This window comes from Stigmatopora argus, chromosome 17 (genome assembly GCF_051989625.1).
Source record: "Stigmatopora argus isolate UIUO_Sarg chromosome 17, RoL_Sarg_1.0, whole genome shotgun sequence".
In the NCBI taxonomy this organism is placed as follows: domain Eukaryota; kingdom Metazoa; phylum Chordata; class Actinopteri; order Syngnathiformes; family Syngnathidae; genus Stigmatopora; species Stigmatopora argus.
This window is the reverse complement of record NC_135403.1, coordinates 4,675,421-4,696,792: the sequence shown is the minus strand read 5'-3', so window position 1 is coordinate 4,696,792 and position 21,372 is coordinate 4,675,421. Positions and strand designations below refer to the sequence as shown.

Sequence of the window (21,372 nt, the reverse complement as noted above, 5' to 3'; positions counted from 1 at the left end):
GAGAAGTGAGAGATGTGGTAAGATGACTGACAATTCGACAAACAGTAAGAAGGCTGCTCATTGTAATGCCAGGATTGAAACACTTAATTGAAATCATTAAATTGCATCCAAATTACTGAAATGTAATGTATCCTGGCAATGTTAACCACAGCATTACCGTTCCAATAACATTTTCTAAGATGTTAATGTTTTTTAAGATTTTTAATGCCATCCCATAATTTTGCTCCTTTCACTTTGTCTGATTCAAATTAAGCCTGAAAATCAGGTATTAGATATCAAGGTTTGTAACCTCGAACTAGAAACTCATCCGAAATTGGGTTTTAATGCACAATGGAACCTAATGCCTCTTGCACATGAACTGATGCCCCTTTAAAATGTATTTTAAATATTTACTATATTTATCGGCGGCCTGGTGGACGAGTGGTTAGCGCGTTGCCCTCACAGTTCTGTGGTCCTGGGTTCAAATCTAGGTTGGTCCACCTGTGTGGAGTTTGCATGTTCTCCCTGGGCCTGAGTGGGTTTCCTCCGGGTAATTCACTGTGTTGCATGTGCTTTGAATTAATACTGTGCAATACTGTAAATTTTATCATTGATGCGATACCATGTAAGTAAATATGGATCCGCATTACTAATACATCTCTGTGCTAAATTTTTATTACTTTTGATGACCTTAAGTGTTTTTGTGTTGTGTCCATTTTTATTTTAAAATAGTTAAAAACCAAGACAGAATTAAGACAGTTTTTAATTAAATAAAAATGCTTTATTTGCAAAGTACCTCACAAAAGATCAATTAAAGATTATACGTAAATCAGTTAACAAATTAAAACAAGCAATGTTGAAAAAGTATAATACAAAAACTAAATTAAAATTCACAACCACAAAAACAACAACTGGTGAAAATATAAATATGTAAACAACCTAAATCTAAAAGCCTCTAGTTAGCCTGTGCAGTGCAAAGGATTTGGCTCCAGGTTTTTGGTGTCGGTGGTGGTGGTCACGCATATTCATCCACCACTACTTTTTATTCAGGTAAAATGTGTCTTATGTCTCTTCCACAGTACGAGTCTTTGGGAGGTAAGGATGTGTGTCACAACACTGAGCAACATCAGAAAGATGGTCATTGACATCACGATCACATAGTGGCTGATGCTGTGCAATACAAAACAACATTGAGTTTAGCCTCTATCAGTACAGTATATGCAGCATCTTGCATTCACAGTATTAGCTCGTGCACCTGTAATACAGTAATCCCTCGATTATCGCGTCTTTACTTATCGCAAATTCACCACTGCATTTTTTAACGCTATTGATTATTAAACTTTTTTTTAAGTTAATAAAAATGTGAAAATCCATGCTGAACTCGTAAGCGGAAGCTACTTTTGCTACTACGGCTCAGCACTGAACAAATATATATATATATATATATATATATATATATATATATATATATATATATATATATATATATATATATATATATATATATATATATAAAATTTTAAAATACATAAAGATGTGAAAATCCATGCTGAAACCCAAAAGCGGAAGCCACTCTTGCTACTAGGACTCCGCTGAAACCCGAAAGCGGAAGACACTCTTGCTACTAGGACTCAGCACTGAAGGGGGAAAAAAATAAAAAAGTTAGAATAGGGGTGACCCTACTTCGCGATTTTTCAATTACCGTGGCCATGTGTGGTCTACTTTAACCGCAATATTTGAGGGATTACTGTAATTATAATATTGTTAAAAAAAATCTAAAATTGTTGATCAAAAGCATAAACGTAAGGCAAGAAATCTTAATTGTAGTATTGCAAACCCAAGATATGACTTGGTATATTGCAGATTACAGTAGTTAATTGAGTTACTTTACCTTGTGCCAATGTCCAACCATGTGCCATAGTCTTGTACTAGGAAGAAAAAGTGCTGTAGGATAGAAATAGTTCATGTTTAACTTCCAACAAGACAGAAATATATAGATTAAACAGTACAAATGAAGATGCAGTGGGGTATTTTGCCAGCCACCGACAGTGAAAGAAAATCAGCCATGCATCCATATATTAAGATTTTCAAGTATTTATACAGAAATACCTTGACATACGAGTGCCTCGACATACGAGGAATTTGAGATACGAGTAAAATTCTGAGGAAATATTTAGTGTGTGCACCCCACGTTACACTAGTTATTTGTTACTAAGAAAACAGGCAACAAATAGAACAAAAACTCTCCTTGACCTCATCTTTTGATCGTTTTTTTTTTATAATAACAGCTTTTTTTGGGACAGGAAATATAGCCTCTATTAACAGGTATTTACAACGTGTACACACACACACCAACTCTCACTCGGGTGTTGAAGCTCAAATGTCTATCTGACCTTTAATCTGAAATGTCGCTCTTCCTGTTAGTAGATGGTGAATTAGAACCAATAAAATTATGTTTTTCTATTGTAATATGCTGTTTTTTGGTGTTTTTGCTCAGAGGGTGGGAACGAAATAATTTGTATTTAGGAAACGTTGATTTGATATACGAGTAAATCGACATACATCGACATACGGAACGCATTAAGCTCGTATCTCAAGGTATCACTATATGTAAATTCTCGTGGAAAACCCAAGTTCAACTTAATAATGGTCTTGTATACATTCTATATTATAATATATTTGTTCTCAGAGTTTATCTCCTCAAACCAAGCTGCTTGCTTACTGTTGATTCACTTTTTCCAAACAGTTCCATATTCACAATTTTGTTCTTGTCATTCTCTATCAAGATTTTGGTCTTAGCAATGGTGAAGATTGAAATCTTGACTGTTTGATGCTGTGTGGACAGGGGTCAGTTATACAGATTGTGATGCAAGGGGGCCCTTATAACAGGTAATGAATGGAGGATAGAGGTGCTTTAAAAGGGTACAAGTTTGTGACGGTCAGAGGTCCTGCTTGATTGTTGGGGACCAAATATTTGTTTTCCACCATCATTTAAAAATTCGACGACATGTGTTGACAGTCTTTCACAGTAGAACTGTACCGATTATGATAAAAAGAAGACTTTTGTAAAGATTTTAAGTGTGAGAACAATCGGGGGCTGACTAAATAGTTTTTCGCGTCATGTAAAACTAAGGCTTTACCAGAGCCATCACGTCAGAGATGACCAAGACGATCAGAAACAAGCTGCAAATAGAGAATAATATCACATTATAGTGGAATTCCTATAAATCAGACATCATGTTGTGGTTAAAATAACTTATTAATTACCTTCTTGATGAGAGCTGTGTTGTAACTTGGATAGTCTCAAAGGTGCACATTACAACTATGAATGGAATGATGACCTAGAAGACGAAAAAGGGGAGATACGGTAGTACTTCTTATTTGGTGACTATTGACAGGACAAGGAGTTCAAAATTTCCCGGATCCGTATTTCACCTTCCACATCATTAACCCTCCCATGATGAACGGGTTGAAGACGGTGAGGAAACAATACACAGATGTTGGGTCAAAACTGGGGGAAAAAAAACAAATACAGAATAAAGTGGGTGGAGTCAGACTAATATGTATACATTTAGTGCTTAAGCACATCTATTAAGCACACTTTGAAGGATTGCATATAACGTCTTTTTACATGATTTGACTTGTGTATGAAATGGAAGAGCAACATTTCAGATTAAAAGTTAAATGGACATTATAGTTTCAACACCCTAGAAGAGAGTTGGTGTGTATGCGTGACCGGACGTTTGGTCGCCGGACTTCTGGTCGCCGGACTTTTGGTTGCGGACGTTTGGTCGCCCGGACCCAAACAACCGGCGACCAAACGTCCGGCGACCAAAAGTCCGGCGACAAAACAAGGTAAAACAACACGGTCTACGCATCAATAAAAGCCAACAATGGCCTTGAGCAGTTTCACTGAGCGGACGTGTGAGTGTATAAGCGTTTGTATGTACATGCGTTGTCCCTTTAAGAAGCTAGTCAGTCAGAGTCTTAACAAGTTCTCCAACAAAAAACAATTAAAGTACGGGACATTTGGAGCTTTTCTTTAGCCTAATAATTAATAGGGCATTAAGTATGACTAAATAATAATTCACAGTTTGTATTTAGGGAATTTGAGCAACAATTTTAAATGGTAATTATCAATAACCTTCCGGGCGACCAAACGGCCGAGTACCGTGTGTGTACACGTAAATACCTGTTAATGGAGGCTATATTTCCTGTCCCAAAAAAAGCTGTTATTATGAAAAAAACCTGAGTAAAAGATGAGGTCAAGGAGAGTTTTTGTTCTATTTGTTGCCTGTTTTCTTAGTAGCAAATGCCATTAAGGATACAAAGAAATATGATCGTCGGATGTCATCCAACTTCAGCTCACGAATCTTGGAGATGTCAATGTTGGCAGAAAAATCAATAGTGGAGAGCTGTAACAGAGTTTAGACGCAGATTTTACCCTTACGTACAGAGAATTTTTGTCACTATTCAGCATAAATCTTTCAAAATTAAAAGTACCAATGTCATGTAAAAGGGTACTATACTGAATTAAATCGATTGGACTTCGCTAACCAGAATATTCACTTTTTTGTTTGTCAAAAAGTATCCCTTTTAATCTAAAATTCAACACTTTTGGCCACCAATGTCAGCCTTTACTGGAGGTGGCATCTGGAAAGAGTGCTGCCTCGATCCAAACACTTAATAGACGTTATTTAATCGACATTATAGTAATTTGCTTTATTTTTTTAAAGCAATTTAGTTTTGTTTGTTTGTTTGTTTTGCAACAAAACGTTGCTTACTGAGTGTTGTGTAGGTTACAGAAATTCAGAAGGGATGGCCAGACTCGAGAGGCATAAAATAGCATATTTAACAAATAATAAAAACTATGCTTGTTCAGAAACCATTTGTAACTGTAATATTACACAGGTGGACAGTCTTTATACCTCTTGCCTTCCAGAGATTCCCTGAGCGATCATGGCTTCCTGCTCAATGTTGATCCACACAAACATCACCCACGATAACACCGGAGGGAACAAGGCCTCAGTCCTGGATTAGAAATTATGAGTATCATGTGATGATTTATTCCCACAAGATTGCCAATACAGTCGTACCTCTATTTACGAAATTAATTGGTTCCAGAACTTTTTTCGTAACTTGAAAATTTCGTAAGTAGAGCAGTACTTTCTATGTAAATTCTCTAATTTGTTCCTCAGCCCTCACAAAACTAACAACTAAACCCTTTAAAATTGGTCAGTGCCCCAATTTTGTATAAAAGATGTGAGGAAACACATAAAAATGAGATAAATTTATAAGGAAATTATTTATTAATGTCTTAAAATGAATAACACATTTATGAAAAATATGCCCCGCACCGCTGAAATAGTTCCCTCGGAGGCCGTTATTATGGGAGACGTAATACCTGTTTGTCCCGCCAGATGGCGGCAAGAGCCCTTTCTACCAGGGCCCAAAGCCGTCCGCTTCTATTACATTTTAGATTTTTACGTGTGTCCTAAATGTGTGTGTGCATGTGTATGTATGTGTGTGTGAAAATATGTGCCGCATTGCATTTGTACGGTTTTTAATCACTTAATAAGGGGAATTGCAATCATTATTAAGGGGAGCATTTAGCCGACGTGGACAGGTATTTAAGAGATAATCTGGAAACATGGATAGTTTGTGAGATTCCCAATTGAATTGAATTGAATGCTTCTATTGTCATTTTATGATAGAATGAGAGTGATGAAAAGAGAGCCCAATAGCGGAGTAGCAAGGTCTCTAAAGTGAGAATCAATGCATCAAAGACAATATTTTGAAAATAAAAAAAACAATGAAATGCATTTACTTTTAGGGGGATCTCGAAACTTGAATCTTTTTCATATCTCGAGTCACTCATTTGTATATAAAAAAAATCATAACCTGAAAACTTCACTCCTAGAGGCATTCATAAGTGACTGAGTATGACTCTATATAGATTCAGTTTGCTATTCTTGCTGGCCCTGAAACCCATCTATTGGAACAGAGTTGACGATTTCAACTAATAAATGTTTTTGGTTGCTTAAACAATCATGTAGGATACGTAACATATGCTTTCTTACCCGGTACTAAGCAGAAGGTATGTGGCTGTCAGTGAGAGGAATATGCTTAGGAGGCGATGAAACAGGCGTGTAGAGCTCATCAATGGAACAACTATAGAAGATGCTGAGGGAAACCGTATGGTAAATGTCTTGTTTGTTTTCTGTTTGTGTACTTATCCACTTATATATGCCACCTACCTAATGTGCCCCAACTAAGGATCTGATTGTGAAAAGGCAGACCCTGTTTCTGCTGCAGGCTGGAGTGAGTTAGGAATGGCACGAACGCACATATGGCCACATGCAGCAGCTGTACAATGACACCAATTACAGTGTAACACATGATGAGAAATACAGTAGCATTCGCACAAACGTTACTACGTTTATATGCAGTCAATAACTATTTCATAATTAGCTTTTTTGCCAGTAACTGTTATGCAAGGCCATGTTAACACATTTAAAAAACTATACAGGTTACAACTTTTGGATTGGCTCCTCTTGAAGTAGCATTTTGTCCTAAGATCCATTTGTAGGTGATTTTATTTTCAGTACAAGATGTAATTGTTGCTCCATAATACATTACAAGCTTTGAAATTTTGAAATTAGATGCTGAAGTGAAAGACTGTAATAAGTCTCTTACTAGCAGTAGGAAGTACCAGGAAAACAAAATTGAAAATACCGCAAGCAAGAATTCAGTAGTTCAGCAGAATGTGGAATTGATGAGATTTGCGAGTGCTGACGTTTCAAAGCATCACGACCCTTGCAGAAATATGCCAATTCAGAACAACTATGTTTGCATGTAACAGGAATACTCCCAATGTCTTAAAAATACTATTACTGACCTCAACCCAAGTATTGGTCGCATGTAAAATAAATTAGGGATTGTAATCAGCAATTTTATTAAGGTATGATTTTAATTCTTTGAATGATACGATATTTGTTAATATTACAATTCTGTCATGATTGAACTCAAAGGTGTTTGAGCAAGGGAAACCATTTTTATTAACCAAGCAGTATATCTACAAGAGGACAATGTTGATTTATGATTTCAATCAGATATTTGCTTAACCAATTGATATATCAATCCAGATCGTAGCCAAACATCATGTACTGTACAGAATTATATAGTTGTAGTTACCTGTATGATAAACTGATGTTTATCACTTTGGTGCAATGATGTCTTGTTCCATGAAGACCAGAGGAAACAGGCCGATATAAAGAGAGTGAGCACACCAGCACACATGCTGAGGAAATAAATAGAAATTTTGCACAATTTTACAAACGAAAAAAAATACTGCATTATTATGATTATTATCAGAAAAGTATTGATTCAACAATGTGTTTTAAAAAAAAGGGGGGGGTTAATACACTCACACCAGATTTAAGTTGGGCTCTCTTCCCACAACAGGCATCAGGGGGAAAACAGCCAAAAAGAGGCATCCTAGAAACCAGCTCATTGAATGGCACTAGAAAATTGATAAAACTTCAGTCAGAGAAGTCAAATTCTGTTTTCTTGGGATATTAAAAGACATCGTGTTCAAAAAACGTACATAAATTTCTGCTAATAATTCCATTTGATTACAGAATGGAAATGTCTATGTTGTTTCTATCTTTCCTACCTTAGCCTTGTGAAAAAGACATGACTGCAGCGGCCAGATTGACAGGACAGCCAGAATCACCGTTAACATGGCTCGATGGAAAAAACTCACCACCTGGAGGCAGCAGAGACATTACACAGTATCCAAGCATAACGCCAAGTTGCAGTTAAAATAAATGTATTGTTGTAAAAGCTACCAGAAGTTCAATTCCAAATGCTACCAGCAGAAAGTAACCAAAGCATTTCCTAAACGGCAGGCATGGAGCTGAGTGAATCAAGTCTGTTACAATGTTGGACCTGAAAACGTAAGATAGAATGAATTTAATAATGACTTTCTAAAATAAACATTACAAAGCGGCACAGCAAGAATCTGTTCCATCAATCACCTTGTTAGTGTACTCATCTTAGAATAATCCAATTAACATATTGATAAACTGAGCCAAATTAGATTCACTCACTAACATCCATTTACTGGAGATATATTTTCATTATTTTGCCAAAAAATAGCTATAAAAAGCTAAAAGCAAGCTGTGTGTAATTTATTTTAATAATCACATACGAAGACCACTCACTCTTTAATAACTGAGTACCATATGGGCACAGGCAGCAGGCAGTAAACATAATATGTGAATGGACTCTTCTGGATGAACAGGAACAAGCTTATTAGCATTGCGACACACCAACTCAGCCATACTAGAGTGTGATCAGATTTCTGTGAATACAGAACCCATGAATGTAACCTAAATGTGTGACAAAAACTTGGTGAATTCATGGAATTGAATTGAATTGAATCATACCTGTTTAAAGAGGCCGGGTCGCATATTAAGGCTCGTATGAGTCTTCAGAATAACGAGGACAATATATGATGTCCAGCCCACAAATCCCAGCACCACGCTGCAACCCAAGAAAAACCTGTCATAGTTGTGGTAGTAAATTAAGCCTTCAAGGGCAGAGGATATCAAAGCCTGGCAGAGCAAGATCTACAACAAAAACAATAAAGGCATAAAAAAAAGATTAACTTAATTTAACCAGTTGGATTTTTTTAGTATTACACACTGTCCTAATTGCAGTATTTCAATTCATGACAATAAACAATGAATTTCCTCGCCATACTCACAGAATCTCCATACTTTTCCAGCTGAATTAGTGTTCTTGCTGTCTGCATGAATTCTGCTTGCTTAGGCTCAGTCAGCTGTCTGAAAAACAGAGACTATATCATGTTCTTGAAATTACATTCTAAACAGAGCCAGATGTACTACGGGTAGAATTCAAAATACAATAGGAATGAGGAATAATAATCTAGGTTGCGTTACACATTTGACTGTAGTGAGTGTTTGCTCTGCACAGCATAATATTGTATATCTTTGTAAGTTAATCTTAACACAATGGTACTTACTTGTATGGAGTAAAGAGACAAGATAGTGTGGTCTCTTTTTTTTGCTTCATTTTCACCTAAGAAAATGTAAGATAAAACACAATTATAAATAATCATCACATTTGTTGTGTTCATTTTAAAAAAAGTCACACTAACCTTAGCAACGATTACTCATTCAGGTATGTACACGTGTTTTTAATGCTAACAAATGTAAACAGTTTTAGCACTAGATGTGCACTCTGCAAAGCCTCACCTTGAACTGCTCCAATATTTGAATAGCATTAGTATACATGCACTCTGCTTTGAACTGATCACTGTTGTTCAGGTAAAGGAGAGGTAATATTCCCTGAGGTCACACACACAAGAATAAAATTAGGGGAGGCACTTCAAAACTATATCTTTACTTTGAATATTATTATCCTTATTTTAGTCGCACGACTGTTCTGAGTCAAAAAGCAATACTCACAACAGAGTTGACAGGAATAGGAACACCAATTAGAGATGACATGAGTGGAGCAATGTCAGCCTGCAGAGTTTGAAAACAGCAAACTTTTAAATATTGTAGCAATACTTTTCAATTGGATTTTTATTTTAATTGAACGATCCACACCTGATTGAGATCAACTCTTCTGAGGTGCTCCAGTTTCCAGTCTATGATCAAGAGAGAAATCAGGAAACAACATATGCATTAGCCCACTCAAACTATAAAGCACATTATAAATATTTCTCGAATTAATAAGCATTTAAATCTTTTTACGAATGCACCTTCCAAGTAAGTATCTTTGTAAAATTGGTCTTCTGTCACTTTTCGGGGTTTCTGTACTCCAGCTCCCCAAGCTACAAAAGGGGTCAGAGTCTCGGAGGGGTGGCCAGCACCATGAGAACCTAGACATCCACATTTGGGATTTAATAAATAACATTTGAGTAGATAACCTGTGAATTTAAAAAACATATATTAAATGTGCTACCCCAATTAGTCATGCCGTGATCAGAAGTGAAAACAAAGGCTGTTCTGTCGTCGTTGCTGAAGAAGTCTTCGATTATAGACACTAGTTCAGATACTCCAGTGTCCACTAGGCCAATATTGTTTAGATACTCACTATGTGACAGGTAAATAAAAAGTAAATGAGGCAGTGCATTATATTCATAGTTAAACTATAATAGAAAAGGAAACTTACTGTGAAGCTGGTCTGTGTGCATGTCCATTTGTGTCCAGACCCAGTAAATGCAGAAAGAAAACATTCTTATCCTTACGGAGGTTGGACATCAAAGTAGAGTTTGACTTTGCCGAATGAAAAAATGACTGGCAGGGAAGACAAAAGATATTTTTTTCTAATCCTGGATGCTGCTACCAAAAATACATAATTAAAGAGTAGTAGGTAGCATACTTTTACTTGTGTGAACACCCAGCTGTCTAACTTGGAAGCATCTGTAGAGGCAAAATCCTCTTCTGTTGCTGGATAAGTATGTGTGAAGACATGGTCTCCACTTGCACCTGCAAGTGAGTGATGGATAAAAGGTTTATTGTGTCATGTCTTTGAGTCGAACAAAAAAAGAACTTTAATAACATGCGTGACCGGACGTTTGGTCGCCGGACCTTTGGTCGCGGACGTTTGGTCGCGGACGTTTGGTCGCGGACGTTTGGTCGCGGACGTTTGGTCGCGGACGTTTGGTCGCGGACGTTTGGTCGCGGACGTTTGGTCGCGGACGTTTGGTCGCGGACGTTTGGTCGCGGACGTTTGGTCGCGGACGTTTGGTCGCGGACGTTTGGTCGTGGACGTTTGGTCGCGGACGTTTGGTCGTGGACGTTTGGTCGCGGACGTTTGGCGACCAAACGTCCGGCGACAAAACAAGGTAAAACAACACGGTCTACGCATCAATAAAGGCCAACAATGACCCAGAGCAGTTTCAATGAGCGGACGTGTGAGTGTATAAGAGTTTGTATGTACATGAGTTGTCCCCTTAGGAAGGGACGTCAGTCAGGGTCTTAACAAGTTCTCCAACAAAACACAATAAAAGTATGGGAAATTTGGAGCTTTTCTTTAGCCTAATAATTAATAGCGCATTAAGTATGACTAAATAATAATTCACAGTTTGTATTTAGGGAATTTGAGCAACAATTTTAAATGGTAATTATCAATAACCTTCCGGGCGACCAAAAGTCCGGCGACCAAACGGCCGAGTACCAATAACATGACCCTGCCCTGTAGCTCAATAAAGTAACTTAAGTGTTTTTATAGTATTATGCTTTTACAGCTGTAGAAGTACAGAATATGGTATCTCAGACCATTCTCACAATCTCTTTGACGCTTGTAGATGTTACAGTTGTAACACACATTTTTTTTCTAAAACATCCATCTAAATGATTATATATATAAATATATATGTTTTACCATGTAAATTAGGACTGAACTTAAGTCGAGCTCCAGAATAGGATCGCTCTGTAATGTGCGAATCCTGCATGTGGCTTAACAGTTTGTACACTACCTTTGGCAAACATGGGCAGAATATCAGGGCTCCCCCAGCACCAAGTATTTGTGCTCTCATTAAACACAGAGTCAAACTCCACAGGATTCTCCTTCCAACCTGATCAAAGATACCCACAATGACATGAGCTGTGAACATTCATGGGTTTCACTGAAACTGATGAATGCTTTGAGTTGTGTGTTGCACACCTTTAGCAACAGCACTAACATCCTCATAGAAGCCTGCAATAAGAGCAACATGACCTGGGCGAGACTCAGTGGGAACATGTGTGTGGGAGACACCCCAGGTACCAGTCTCCTCAATGACACTTCTGTTAGGAGAGACAGCAGACAATATGAGACTTATATATATGTATGTATATATATATAAATATCTATATATATCTATATATCTATATATATCTATATCTATCTATATATATATATCTATATATCTATATATATATATCTATATATATCTATATATATATATATATATATATATATATATATATATATATATTTGCTTGTTTCCCCACCTCAAGTAAGGTGCCATGGACGATCCATTAGGAAGTAAGGTGAAGAAGCTATCTGCTCTTAGGCCATCGGCAACAATCAGCACCAGTCTGGAGGCGGGTGGAGTTAGAGGTGTGGCCATGGGTGTCATGCCATGAACCAGAGGAGAAGTGAAGTAGATATCAAAGATGGAAAGAAAGAAGATTACATGGACTGTCAGTCCCACCACTAAAAATGTTATTATCCTCATTTTGAGCAGTGATTTTCAGCAAAAGAAGTCTGCAATGCAAGAGGAAAACAAGAGATTCGATATTATTCACATATTACATTACTAACCTATACAGTGGTACCTCGACATACGAGCACCCATACATACGAGCATTTCAAGATACGGGTAAAATTTCGAGCAAATAATTATCTCTAGATACGAGAAAAATTTTGAGATGCGAGAAAGCCAGGTGGCCAAGACATGAGAGGCTGTTTATCATTGTAGCGCACTGTCTTTTTGCCGCATCTCTTTCGTGTATAACAGATATCTACGAGCACTGGGCAGAGCGTTGCATTTTTTTCAGTGTTTTTTTCCGTCACTCAGCGCAAATGCCGGAGTGATCGCTAATATGAGGTATATACAACTTCTCGTTGGCTGCTCATAAGAACATCAGGGGCACTGGCTCCACAACTCCTCGTGTAATATTTCTGGTCGCAACTCCCTCTTTGTAATGTCTCTGCGAGCACTGGGCGGAGCGTTGCATTTTTTTGTTATTCAATTTAATACTAATTTCTTACCATTTTTTCTCATTTGTGTGAGTTACTCACGTCTTTCATACAAAATTAGGACACTTTGATCGCTTTTTATCACAAATTTATATATAAAATATGGCTCTATTTACGAAAAATCTAAATTACGAAACAAGATCAGGAACCAATTAATTTCGTCAGTAGAGGTACCACTCGGCAACTTTATTATTACTATTACTATTATTATTATGTATTAAATACATTTAATATTAAGAAGTTTGATAGCCACCCCATATAGTTCCAAACATTTTAAACTGGCATTTTGTGTTTAGGAGACACGTGGGTGAAAGAGTTCACCAAAGTGTGATCATGTGCTGAGACTTTGTCTTTAACATTTGTGTATCTTTCATGATGTTTTTATCATTATTTATCATTCATTCATTCATGCATTTTTCCGGCTTATCCTTACACGGGTGGGGAGAGTTGCTGAAGCCTATCCCAGCCTTTGTAACAAGAGCTAGTATGTCACGAAAAATGTCACTACATACAAAATGTACCTATCACGTGAAATGTTACGTATTCTGGAAAAAGAAAAAGAAAATACAAAAACTCCGTGTTTTGATTCCGAACTCACCCTAGGTGTGCACTGACCACACACCATTGCACTATGAAGGGAACAGGGAAGAGCCCCGAAACCAGAATGCGCACAGGGCAGGTGTACAGAAGACGAAATGACAAAATAGCGAATATCAAAATCAAGTGTAGAATAGTCAAAAAAATGTAAAATATGGCATTTCTCATAGGATCGTATTCTGCAGCAAATGAAGCAGGAAGTAGGAAGTTTGACCAAATACAACCATATAAATTACAGATTTTACACTAGACAAGTAAAGCTACTGTCAGCGGCGTAAAGAAGAAACGGCCATGTTGCGTCAGAAAAATTGGTGGGCTCAAATACAACGGACTTAATGGGAGCGAATTTCTCTTGAAAATCCTCTTAACTCACAGAATTATTGACGGGTTTTCAAACGATTCCGTTTACGATAACAACCTATTTAATTCTGCCTGATTAAGATTTGATATTGATTTTTTATTTGTTTTTTACTATACGGATTTTCAAACGATTCTGTTCAATAAAAAAAACTTTTGTTTATTGTGGCTGTTTGAGACTTGTTTTTAAATTATTATTATTATTATTCATACTCACCTAGGGGCCTCGAACAGTGCTTTGTAAATTTAAAAGATCTATCGTCAAATTGTATTTTGGTCTTGGTTTTAAAAAGAAATTTAATAATACACGGTTGAAAAAGAATATACTGTCAATTATCTTGCATCGGACATATCACGCCCCTTCCAACATGGGCGCCACTTAAGTATACGTTAGTTTGTCAGGGTCTTAGAGTGGCAGTGCATTAGCTTATACCTGTCTTGGCTACCACGTCCTTGTTGTTTATTAATTAAGTACCACATTCTAAATCAAAACAATGTGATTTCGAAGAAAAAGGTAATCAAATGAAAAATGTGGACACGTGATTAGTGTTTCTGATATTCAACCATATTTTAGGTAGACCTGCCCAAATGAGAGTTGTGTCTTTACAATTACCTTCTAGAGTTTAGGAATTTATGTGTTTGAGACGAAACTATTGATTATATTTACCAGTTTTGTCGTGAGAATTTGTCAACAAACGTCACGTGACACTGTGCAGAGTCGATCGCGCGAGACTCCAATCCCAGAACCCAGCTTGCTCGACACCCATTCAGGAAGCAGCTCTGATTAGCTTAGCTTTCAAAGCTAAAAAAAACAAACAAACAAGAAACAAACAGAAACAACAATATCTATTTATTGCAAACATGGCATCGGTGAACCCGTTTAATATGAGTGACTCTGAAGAGGAGAGTGAACGACGACCTAACGACAGCGAGTGTATCCCGAGTGACGGGGCGCCGGGGCCGCCGCCGGGCAATCTATTTTCCCCACCCGCAGACGTCGAGCACCCGCCTCTGTTGCTCTCTAGCAACCGAACGAGCCCAAACGGCGCCGGCATCACGTTCTCTTCTGCGGCCACAGGCGCTATGACAGGCAACGCAGAGACGCGAGTGTCGGTGGATATCATCGCATCTCAGCTATTGCGTGATCAATACATCCTCACGGCCCTGGAGTTTCACACAGAACTGCTGGAAGCGGGAAGGGAGCTCCCGAGATTGAGGGATTATTTCTCCAACCCGGGGAATTTCGAACGGCAGAGCGGCACGCCACCTGCCAAAGATCAAGCTATTGACCCGGTGGACCTTTGAGTGAGTAACTAGGCAATCCGTGCTGCTCGTGTGCATTTGACAAAAACAAACCACCAACTGGCATTTAGCTTGAAAAATGTCGGGTTTATAACCAGTCAAGTACGTTATACAGTCATCCCTCTACTTACGAATGCCTCTAGGTACGAAATTTTCAGGTTAGGATTTTTTAAATATGCAATGAGTGACCCAAGATATGACTAAGATCCAAATTATGAAATCCCCCAAAAAGTAAATGCATTTCCTTATCCTTTTCCTTATATATATTTTTTTATTTTAATACCCGCGGGCCGGGTCGGCTGTATTTCTTTCGGTCTGATCTTACGAAGGTGCAAGGGTGTCAGACTCGGGTTGGTTCGCGGGCCGCATTAACGTCAACTCGGTTTCATGTGGGCCGGACCATTTTAGATATCATATTTAGTGTTTTTTTCCATAAATGGATTAAAATCCTTGAATATTCTGTTTTTTATTTAGATCTAAAACAATGTTTATTTTAGCTTTTTAAATATATTTTTAGATTTTACAAAATGATTTTTGAAATAAAAACACTAAAATGGATTAGAAAATCACAATGATTGATTTAAAAGGGGGAAAATCAGGAAATTTAATATAAGTCTACTCTTAATTTTAATTTGATCCTAAAACAGAAAGTCGGCACTCATGATTTACTTTCCCAGGCCACACAAAATGATGCGGCGGGCCAGATTTGGCCCCCGGGCCGCCACTTTGACACATATGCTCTTGTGCATATACCTCTCCGCTAACCTGTGATGTAAAATATGGAAACCACTTATGAGAGAGCTGAGTCCCGAACGCACCAATAGGAGCGTCACATCGGTACTGTGGAGTTGACACTACCTATAGCGCCGCTTTAATCATAATTTTTAAATAAATCTTCTGCATGCACATTCTCAGATTAGCAACAATTTAACCATATTGTCCAATGAATTCAGAGATGTTTTGTACTTTAAAAGTGGTGAAATTATTAAAAAAGGCACCCACCTTTTTTACTTCATTTTCTTAACCGCTTTATCCTCACTAGGGTCGTGGGGGGTGCTGGAGCCTATTCCAGAGCGGGGGACACCCTGAATCGGTTGTCATCCAATCGCTAGGCACAAGCAGACAAACAACCATTCATGCTCACACTCATACCTAGGTGCAATTTATAGTGTTCAATTACCCCACCATGCATGTCTTTGGAATGTGGGAGGAAACCGGAGTACCCGGAGAAAACCTACGCAGGCCTGGGGAGAACCTCAAACTCCACACAGGTGGAACCACCTGGATTTGAACCTAGGACCCCAGTGCTGTGAGGTCGACGTGCTAACCACCCAAGCCACCAGGCAATTTTTTAGGTCCTAGTCAAAGATTAAAATTTTCACTGCTGTCTCTCTCGTTATTTTTATTTGAATATAGATCGAGCAGGCAGCATCAGCACCTTGGACTCTCTGGACTTTGCTCGATACTCAGATGACGGCAATCGAGAATCAGATGAGCGGTTAGCAGGTAAGATGAACATGTGCTGCCACGACTTTGAATAAAAAGCCACAATTCAAATTGGAAAAATATCAGTTAAAACAGGTGAAATAGCTGAATCAATACAGAATAGTGACCAGTCTAGGGGTGTAGTTGACTTTTCGCTCGAATTCAGCTGGGGTAAGCTCTGGCAATCAACGCAACGCTGACAAGGATGTGCGGTACGGAAGATGAATGAATTATGTTTTTCTTATCGTATTTTCTCGCATATAAGCCGCCCCCGGGCATAAGTCGCACCCTTAAAATTGTTGAACTTTACAATTTCTCACAGTATAGATCACCCCCCCTGATTCACAATTTTTCCCTCCATATTCATGGTTTTAATAGGAGTACAAATGTGTTACTTTGAAGGGAAAACCTTAAGAAAAATCATCATATGTGCTATTTCTGAGATACTGAATGAATCAAAAGCACATTATTAGGGTCAATATCATAAGAAAGTTAGTAATTCATCGAGTAATGATTGTTTTCTTACTGCAATACAGAAAATAAACAACGGATAGTACATGTTAATTTGCCGACCTTTACTGGTGAAAGAGTATAGCATCGCTGTTAAGTCTTGTGCGCATATAAGCCGTACCCTTGATTCAGTCATCATTTTTTTTTAGTTACAAATACGGCTTATATGCAAGAAAATACGGTAATCACATTAGAAATGTTTGATTTGCAGCTTATTAAATCACTATGTGGCATTTTTGGTACACGAGCTTAGCACAACTTCGATGCAGCCCAGTCGTGACACACAAGACACGAGAATTAGATATCCAAAAAAGCTGACTGTGACTCTCAAGTGTCAGTGATTGCTTTAACGCTGACGGTTTAGATTGCAAGCCACTATTTGTATGATGAATTATTCTGTGCAAACATAATCGTGTAAACAAATTCACCTGAGATGTTTTCAATGTTCCGCCTCGTAGTGTAGAGGTTCACTCACCTAACTTCCCGCTGGTGGCGGTATGATTGGGGGTGTGGGTGGTCGTTTGTCTCTCTGTGTGCCCGACGACTGACTGGCGACCAGTCTAGGGTGTAGTCTACTTTTTTCACAAAGACAGCTCCACCACCCCCGCAACCCTTTCGAAAATGGGCGGTATGGAATATGAATGAATTTTCAATGTGTCACCGGTGTTTTGAGGTCTACCTGTCAGTTTGTGCAGATGAGGTTGAACCATGTGATTCCGTTTAAGACCCATCACAGCTTTGCAGTACATGCTGTAGAGTACAATTTAGTAATTAGAATATAGCGTGGATGTTTTAGCGGTTACTGGTTGGACAATCCCCTGCATTCCCAAATATGCCTGCCCACAGCTGTCTGACTCGGTGGTCCTCTGGCTTTTACCTGATGTTGATCAAGCCTCACTTGACAATGCTGGACAAGTCACTCCATCATGACTAGTTATCTGTGTCATTATTATCCCCCTTTCCTCTGGATTGAATTTTGTTTTTATTTTTGATTGCATCCTGTGCACTCATCTGCAAGCATGGTAGGTGTTAGTATAATGTTGATTTCTTCTCCACTTTTAGTAGCATTACAATCACAAAGCTATACTCTATTGAGTCTATTGCATTTGTAGGTATACTAAGCAATCCATATATCAGATTCAGTATAGAAGTAGTTTCAAAATTATTTAAAATATATATAGTGTTGTATGCATCATTGTAGATGATTTGTGCACAAAAATGCAATTGTATCTTTCTGCTCCATTGCTTAAACCTTTTCTTTTATCAAAACTACCTTTTGTTTTTTTGCTTACCCACACTAAAATGTGTTATTACGACAGGCCTAGTCTGTAGTATATATGCAATATGGTTAAAAAGTATGCACGTACATGTACACAAACACACACGCACACACACACAAATTATGGTTAAAAAGTATGCACGTACATGTACACAAACATACACGCACACACACAAATATATCTATATATGTGTTTGTACATATATGTGAATACTTTTTAACCTTATTGCATATATATATATATATATATATATATATATATATATATATATATATATATATATATATATATAAATACATTTTTGTGTTTATTTGATTCTTGTTGGGGGCCTGGCGGCACGAGTGGTTAGCACGTCGGCCTCACAGCGTGGATTTTCTCCTGGTACTCCAGTTAACTCCCACATTGAATTGAATTGAACTGATTGGACACTCTAAATTGCCCCTAGGTTTGAGTGTGAGCGTAAATGGTTGTTTCTTCTCCTTGTGCCCTGGGATTGGCTGCCCTCGATTCAGGGTGTCACCTGCCTCTGGCCCGAAGTCAGCTGGGATAGGCTCCAGCACCCCCTGCGACCCTATGAGGATGAAGCGGTTCAGAAAATGAATGAATGAAGGGTTCTTGTTGGTTAAACTTTGACAAGAATGACTTTATGTTGTCATAAAGGTTACAGAGAGATTTTCAGTTGGTGGTGTGTCTCAAATCTTTTTTCAATCCAAAAAGTGTGCCTCAGCTCAAAAAAAGTTTATGTTGATTGATACTGTGAAACATTTGTTTCATACATTGGCAAGATTTGGCAAGGGGAAGTGCTTTAACGCAGTACATGGTTGTCTTGGAAATCCTCTGTCCGACAGCTACCTCCCAAAAATTAATTAATTTATTGTTGTTGAAAGCTAATTTAAAATATACTATTTTTTATTTTCCTGTATATTAGGGCTGACTAGCATATCAAATAATTGACATGAATTTTGGTTTGCTTTATTATTCCATGATTCTCTGCTGCATGTGTTCCTCGGAGCCATGATTTGCATGCACCCTCTTGTGTTGTTTTATTTTTAGACTCTCAATATCTTTGCTGTGTTTTTCACTCCCATCTTTGTTTTATTTGTTTGTTCCCTGTCTTTGTTTGGTTGCGCTTCCTGTGTATGTGTGCGTGATCGTGTGTGTGTGTGTGTGTGTGTGTGTGTGTGTGTGTGTGTGTGTGCGGGCGTGCTGTCACTCTCTGTCCAGTGCTGGAGTTTGAGCTACGGAAAGCAAAGGAGACCATTCAGGCTCTGCGCGCCAACTTGACTCAGGCAGCAGGTGTGGCGCTTTTTAAACTTCTCCACCCGAGTTTTTGTCACGTTCTCTCCTAAAAAAAATTCCCAAGCAATTCCCATCTGAACCCATCCCCTATTTTTGTGCCCCCCCCTTTATTATTTTTATTGACAGAGAATGCAGTGCCTTCTCAGGAAAGAAAGAACTTCAAGTCAGGGCCTGAAATTCAGGTGGGCTTTGAATGTTGGAAAGGTTCAAATCATCTGGTCTGTTAACAGTGACAAAGTGTCTGCATCTTTTACATCCTTTGGAGGTATAAAACGCACACAATGTTTTATAGATTCTTTCATGTGTGCCTCAGGAGCCGATACGACCACTGGAGAAACGAGCCTTAAACTTCCTTGTGAATGAATATCTTTTGAAGAATGAATACAAACTCACATCCATCACCTTCTCAGATGAAAATGATGATCAGGTAAAAGTATTTGTGCATCTTAAACATTTATTTCATTCAAAATTACTTCAATTAATTTTCAATGGCAACCAAGCCATGGTGTACCCACCCACTTGCACACAGTAAGCTGAATTAGCCTCCAGTTCACCTGTAGTGATAATATAATGGAATAGAAATATTGTACAACACAAAATAAACCAATATATAGTCTACTACAATTTAAAGACATTTTTAGCGTACTTTATAAACTTTCCTCAAGTTCAGCACTTCATTTTCATGAAACTTTGTATCAAAATTGGTTCATTGTTGCAAAGTCCTTATACAGCAGTATTTTACTTTCAATCATTCAATCAAACCCAAGGACATGTAAATTTTAAAATAACAAGCAACTTTTTTTTTTATGTCTTTCCAGGATTTTGAGCTATGGGATGATGTTGGTCTCAACATTCCAAAGCCTCCTGACCTGTTGCAGCTCTACAGAAATTGCGGTTCCTCTCCTTCTTCAAGGAGAGATATGGTTGATGTAGGAGTTGGAACAGATTTTGTTGATCTCACTGTACACTGTGCTGCGCAAGATCCCTCTAGGAAGCCTGACCTTTTACAACAGGTTTTTTTTGTTTCCCTCTACTATTTAAATGAGTTGATGAAAAGTACACCTTTTTAGTTAAAGGGACATTGCTCTTAAAACTACATTCATTTAAAGATATGCTGTTTTCCTTCCTTCCTTACAGCAACAGGCAGAGGTCGTTGAAGAGTTGGAGTACCAAATTAGCCTACTCAATAATGAGAAGGAGAATTTATCTGAACAGATAAAGAAACTTCAGAGGTATAAATATAAATATATATATATATATATATATATATATATATATATATATATATATATATATATATATATATATATATATATAATATATATATATATAATCAATTCTCAACCATTTGAATGTATACATACGGACTATATAGAGTTATCAATTAACCCATTGTCCTTCTAATGTCAGAGATAATTATTCATTCATTCATTTTCTGAACCGCCTATCCTCACATGGGTTGCGTGGGGTACTGGACCCTATTCCAGCTATCTATGGACATCAGGCGGGGGGCAACCTGAATCGGTGGCCAGCCTATCGCAAGGCACAAGGAGACTTACAATCATTCACGCACACATTCATACCAATTCAATTCAATTCAATTCAAAAGCCTTTATTGTCATCATACACAGCTGCATATAACGAAATTGGTGGTGCTACTCCAAGCTTTTCAAAGTGTGTTTTCCCAGTAAAAAGAACATAAATAGTAGTATAAAAGTATAAAAAGTCACATCCATTCTAAAATATTGCACAGAATTCTAAAATATTGCACAGAATTCTA

At 37.9% G+C, this 21,372-nt stretch overlaps 2 protein-coding genes across 3 annotated transcripts in view; one reads left to right on the top strand and one right to left on the bottom strand.

The window, feature by feature from the left end:
- Positions 1-744: 744 nt before the first annotated feature.
- pign (phosphatidylinositol glycan anchor biosynthesis, class N) lies at positions 745-13,569 on the bottom strand. Of its 2 annotated transcripts, none has more exons than XM_077624766.1 (29): positions 13,361-13,569; positions 12,012-12,098; positions 11,683-11,804; positions 11,495-11,593; positions 10,396-10,502; positions 10,186-10,310; positions 9,976-10,106; positions 9,773-9,892; positions 9,618-9,658; positions 9,474-9,533; positions 9,261-9,353; positions 9,029-9,084; positions 8,750-8,828; positions 8,430-8,612; positions 8,205-8,344; positions 7,830-7,929; positions 7,655-7,747; positions 7,410-7,501; positions 7,174-7,279; positions 6,237-6,345; positions 6,060-6,162; positions 4,908-5,010; positions 4,308-4,394; positions 4,172-4,227; positions 3,415-3,490; positions 3,247-3,320; positions 3,120-3,162; positions 1,871-1,923; positions 745-1,149 (listed from the first exon to the last, which is right to left on the bottom strand). In XM_077624766.1, exons 1-29 carry the CDS (start codon positions 13,525-13,527, stop codon positions 1,026-1,028), a joined length of 2,829 nt encoding a protein of 942 aa, XP_077480892.1. In that variant the 5' UTR covers positions 13,528-13,569; the 3' UTR covers positions 745-1,025. The 2 variants fall into 2 exon arrangements, with proteins under 2 accessions (XP_077480892.1, XP_077480893.1); XM_077624767.1 differs by having other exon boundaries at positions 12,012-12,267; positions 13,361-13,505.
- A 693-nt stretch (positions 13,570-14,262) lies between these two features.
- The window catches only part of relch (RAB11 binding and LisH domain, coiled-coil and HEAT repeat containing), a 30,414-nt gene continuing 23,304 nt past the window's right edge, over positions 14,263-21,372 (top strand). The window contains 8 exon segments of the mRNA XM_077624305.1: positions 14,263-15,001; positions 15,004-15,021; positions 16,435-16,524; positions 19,518-19,589; positions 19,719-19,774; positions 19,906-20,019; positions 20,411-20,605; positions 20,730-20,824. Coding sequence (XP_077480431.1) covers positions 14,578-15,001; positions 15,004-15,021; positions 16,435-16,524; positions 19,518-19,589; positions 19,719-19,774; positions 19,906-20,019; positions 20,411-20,605; positions 20,730-20,824 — 1,064 coding nt within the window. The 5' untranslated portion in view covers positions 14,263-14,577.